Below are 5,000 nucleotides of genomic sequence, written 5' to 3'. Positions count from 1 at the left end.
CATTCTCATTGGTGGACCAAGGGTTTCTCCTCACAACTGCGAAAGTGACTGGCGGACCCGGCACGCGTCAGGTCCGCTGACGTCATCCTTCTGACGTCACGACCAGCTGATTGCTCTGGAGTGTTTGAGGCACCGTGAAGGGGGTAGATTTCTGAAAAATGCTTGTTATAGAATATTGGATGAAAACAATATGTATTTTCCTTTGCGATAAGGTGAATTTGTCCTTTTACCATACGGGTGTATCTCTAGAAGACGTGTCTTAAAGTATTACTAGAAATAATAGTTGAATCAAAAGCCCCCTCTCCTCTCAGCTAGCACAGGGAGTGGGGAAGGGAGGCATCACAGGAAGTCGGGCTGGGCTTCCCCCATGGTCGCTTTTCGCCTTCAGTTTGCTGCGCGTTGTGAGAGTGAGGGTATCCCTCCGCGCTTTATATTAGATTTTTATGGTTATTTATTTTCTTTGAGTACTGACAACTTGTTCAGTGCATCGTCAGCAATACCGTAGGTAATAGAATCAGCATTTAGCATTAAATGTGCCTTTCTGTTGTGATATGAAGTGAAACATATGATTTGGGTTCCTGCTGCGACACCCACACTAGCAGTGCCTCGCCAATGATGCAAGTTAGTGAGCGGATGCATTTTATATATTATACGTTTGAATTCATGATTACAAGAAGCTTTCTGTTGACAGTACATTAAATTGTGATGGAGCCGAGTTGAACGTCGTTACTGAAGTCATTCGAAAATATCGATCAAATGAAGGTGGTTGATTGAAAGTTCTGTTAGATATTATGGCGATGAGGTGCGTTTCGAAAGCTTGAAACGGAAAAAAAGTGGTTGGCATATAGTGGGAGAGTATTGTCAACTGGAATGCAGTGAGTGATTTAATTAACGATGTGATATGTGCAGCTAAAGCCATAACGATTCTAATAATTGTGGATAACAATATTGAATGGTTTATGCGTGTGCTTTGTGGAACAATCATGAAGAGAGTGCGTTGGGATAATCTGGAAGCTAAAACAGCACAAAGAACTACGTCGTTGAATTATTATCGAGTGATATCCATGGAATTCTCTTTCACCATAAGTGATATGATTATAGTGTGTGAATTGTTTAATACATTGTCGGCATGGATTTTGCGGATGCAGAATGTTCAGTGTTTGGTTTTGAAAATATATTTCGAATCAAAGCAGATTTTCCCTTGCAAAACAAGGCAACATATTCGTGAATTTGTGTAAAATTAACAATAAAGAAAGAGTACTTATCTGTGTGGGTGTAATATCACTGATAATGAGCCTTGTGTAATCTGCAGCTGCAGTGACTCAACACATTTTATTATTCATACATTGTAGAGCATTATACGTATAAGTAAAGAAGATATTTGTGTTCATTTTAATGACTACCTGAATTGAGTGTTCTATTTGTTTTCTTTTTATTTTCAGGCTCAGCCACAAAACACAAAATGTTTTCCTTCCACAAACCCAAGGTGTATAGGTCAACCACAGGCTGCTGCATCTGCAAAGCCAAATCCAGCAGGTATGTGTGTCTTCAGTTTTTAGAACAGTTTGGCTTTAGTCATGTGGCATTAATTTGATGGGTTTTATGTGTGATTTAGAAAAGATAATGTCTGCCAGTCAGTGCATTAACTCTATGGGTTTGAAATGCCCCATTAGACACTAAAACAACCATGGCCAAAATTTTATAGATGTTTTAACTCTCCTCTAACACGAAAGATAATTGGGTGTATGTCAGTGTTTACATTTGTGTGTGCATACTTATCTTAAGAAGTATGTGCCTAATATTTTTTTTGATTATCCTTTGTGTAGTTGCTAAAAGTGGCAACCAGGAAATTTCAGTCTTACCCAACTCATGTTGGATGGTGTCTAATCACACCAAGCAAAGTATATATGTATCCATGCCACATACAGTCAAGACTGCTCTAAGTAGTGTGCTCTAACGGTTATTAACTGGTTTGGTTATGACAGCAGTCATTAAGGAGATAGTCCCTCAGACCTAGGCATAACATCTCTTTTGAAGTCTCATTTAAAGAAAAACAGGGTATGCCACGTCATATTTTCCACACTTCATTTTTTTGATATTTCCCCTCAAGTGGATAACTGCATACAAATTCGGGCACATAGTGTAGGGAAGCCCAATATGAAAGGTTAAAGGAGACTGGAGGGTTGATAGGGTCTGCCTTTCTGATTTGGTTCCTGGTGTCTAGATATATATTGTACTGAATATGGAAGATAACAGAGCAGCCATTTTATGAATTTCAGAATTGTTATGAGTACAGGTTTTTTGTGTAATGTTTTCATGCCACAGCTACTCAAAGTTTTCATTGCTTGCACTGATTGTACCTCGCAAACTGTAATTCATTCTTTTCATCTAATAGTTATTTACTAAGTTTTCGAAGTATATCATATACAAAATACAGCAGTTCAGCTCCAAGTTATAACCCAAAGAATATTCAAAGTATATGTCGATAATCTCTGTGGCAACCAGGGTAACCAAGTCTGAGGCATTATCCTTCACCAGGAAAAGGGGGCATCTGTTCATAATCACAGATGCTATTGTACTACAGCTGCTGGGTGAGTTGTTTATTACTGAGGTGTTATCTTGCAAAACAAGTTGTTACTTTGGTTATTGCAAGAGTACTTCATCGGGAGAGACTATTTCTATAGTAAGCATTTTGTTGCAAAATTGTTTATTGTTATAGTTTAGGTTAGTATTCTTAGAAAAGCTTTGTATACCAAATATATGCTATTGTTATAGTTTAGGTTAGTATTCTTAGAAAAGCTTTGTATACCAAATATATGCTGAAAGTTATTTTGGTTGTATTTAACAGTTAAACAGCTAACCTAAATGTATTATTATAGAGTATTCCTCTGGGTTCTGTTTTGCAGCTGAATTATTACACTTGAGTTTTTGTTAAAGCTTAGCAAATTACCCTGTGTATGCTAGGTAGCATCTGTCCTTTCTATGGCGCAATGAGGCTACTTGCCTGGGTATTCGTGCCACTTGTGGTTGAGCCTGCACTGTATTGTATTCACTAAATTCCTGTTGGCTCATTTGGGTTTAACTATCATTGATGAGGTACAAAGTAGGCTTAAAGTCTCATTTCAGCCTCTTTTAGTGAAAGATTACATATGTTACAACCAACACTGTAAACAGTGGGAAAAGCATAAATTTCATGTGCTTTCACTGAAGGCTGACTGCGTGCGATGTCCAGAGCATGGCTTTATTTGGAATGGGTATAAACTGGCCTCATTAAATAAAAGTTGAAGTAAGTGAGTTAAAGTTGATACATCATATGAGAGCAGAAAGGAATGGTACAAATACAATTGGCATCAATGATCTAGGTCTCTGATGAAAGAACCCTGTATGATAAACCAGTCATTTTGACTGGCATATGAATGACAATATCTGAAGTTTTAGAACAAAAGATGTAGCTTACATATTTTTGCTCAAAATTTAGGGCGTATATACTGTACTAATCCCAACTGTTCTTTTGATATATCATTTTATTTACTAAGTTATTTCAAGATGCAGCAAAACATGTCTGAAAGAAGTATTAATTTTCAACTTGAATCTGAGTCTGAGGAAATGTGTCCAAAGTACCTGACAATGTGTTCAGATTAACAAAACTTTTTGTAAATGCATTTTTGGGTTATTGGTCTGAGAAAATCTTTGAATGCATACACCCTCATGTGCATACATATACAAATATAAATGAAAAGAATGAGTTAAAGTAAAACAATATAGCTGGAGCAAATGCAGCAGAAATGTCAGGCTATGCACACATTTGGCACAAAAGCACATGCAGTACCTAAGGATGACAGTCCTCAATCCTGAGCAAATAAAGCCTTCGAGGGGGAGGCAAATAAACTGCTATGATGGACAAATGACAGGCTTAAGATTGAGTTTTGAGTTCATGTAGTGCTAGACTGATTTCATTGTTTTTTGTGGATTCATGTTCCACCAGTTTTTATAGCAAGCACAGGGCAGTGCATAACTTTTCCCAACTGTTTAGTGTACCTGTAGTTTAAATCCTCGCACTGACAGCTACCATCAGGCCAAAAACTCAACCTTCAAGACACAGTTTTGACATCTGATTATAATGTCCTATGGTTGTATGGAGCACACTGTTATAAGTTCTGATGTCAGAACGTTGAACCTCATTCTTATTTTCTCATTTTATGTTTTCATTCTTCTCTTTTCATTTTTTTCTCTCATGGTGTTTGTCTACCACTTTCTCTTCCTCTTTTGTTCTCTCTTTTTCTTTCTTTATCCCTCCCTCCCCTGCTCTCATACCAGTTCTCCCAAAGGAACTGGCTTAATTTATTTGGTCACACAACACCATGCCAAATAAGTATGAAAATGCACAGACAACCAGCAGCTTCCTAGCTCAAGACACAGCCCAGTCTTGCAGGGGCTTGGCTCTGAATACAACAGTTGCTTAGCTAGGACTGCCTCAAGAGTTCAATGGTTGCTTGGGTCAAAGTTCATGGAACAAAATTGTGTAATCTGCGTTTTTACACTACCATGGCAATACCACTGTGGTCAACAGTGTAGTCTGAAGAGTGTTATCCTCTATTTTGGATGTAGTACATCAAATTCTCGCTCTCATGCTCTCATGCTCTCATATTCTCGCTCTCTCGCTCTCATATTCTCTCTCTCGCTCACATATTCTCTCTCGCTCTCATATTCTCTCTCTTGCTCTCATATTCTCTCTCTTGCTCACATATTCTCTCTCTCTCTCTCTCTCTCTCTCTCTCTCTCTCTCTCTCTCTCTCTCTCTCTCTCTCTCTCTCTCTCTCTCTCTCTCTCTCTCTCTCTCTCTCTCTCATATTCTCTCTCTCGCTCTCATATGCTCTCTCTCTCTCTCTCTCGCTCTCATATGCTCTCTCTCTCTCTCTCTCGCTCTCATATGATCTCTCTCTCTCTCGCTCTCATATGCTCTCTCTCGCTCTCATGTTCTCTCTCTTACTCTCGCTCTC

General features: G+C 38.5%; 1 protein-coding gene and 1 long non-coding RNA gene across 7 annotated transcripts in view; one reads left to right on the top strand and one right to left on the bottom strand.

The window, feature by feature from the left end:
• Positions 1 to 224, bottom strand: part of LOC125028541 — a 9,935-nt gene extending 9,711 nt beyond the window's left edge. Inside the window, exon 1 of the long non-coding RNA XR_007115112.1 lies at positions 1 to 224. This exon is cut by the window's left edge and continues 505 nt beyond it. This is a non-coding gene — a long non-coding RNA (uncharacterized LOC125028541).
• Positions 1 to 5,000, top strand: part of LOC125028538 (SIN3-HDAC complex-associated factor-like) — a 64,570-nt gene that overhangs the window by 46,602 nt on the left and 12,968 nt on the right. For 2 of the 6 annotated variants that reach the window (XM_047617913.1, XM_047617909.1), the window contains one exon: positions 1,443 to 1,536. In XM_047617913.1, coding sequence (XP_047473869.1) covers positions 1,463 to 1,536 — 74 coding nt within the window. In that variant the 5' untranslated portion in view covers positions 1,443 to 1,462. Of the gene's footprint in view, positions 1 to 352; positions 506 to 602; positions 622 to 1,442; positions 1,537 to 5,000 lie in introns of those variants that run through there. The other 4 variants (XM_047617911.1, XM_047617912.1, XM_047617914.1 and 1 more) reach the window with 4 other exon arrangements.

The sequence above is a fragment of the Penaeus chinensis genome, chromosome 9 (assembly GCF_019202785.1).
Source record: "Penaeus chinensis breed Huanghai No. 1 chromosome 9, ASM1920278v2, whole genome shotgun sequence".
Classification (NCBI taxonomy): Eukaryota; Metazoa; Arthropoda; class Malacostraca; order Decapoda; family Penaeidae; genus Penaeus; species Penaeus chinensis.
Note: the sequence above shows the minus strand (reverse complement) of the source record. Positions and strands in the feature narration are given on the sequence as shown.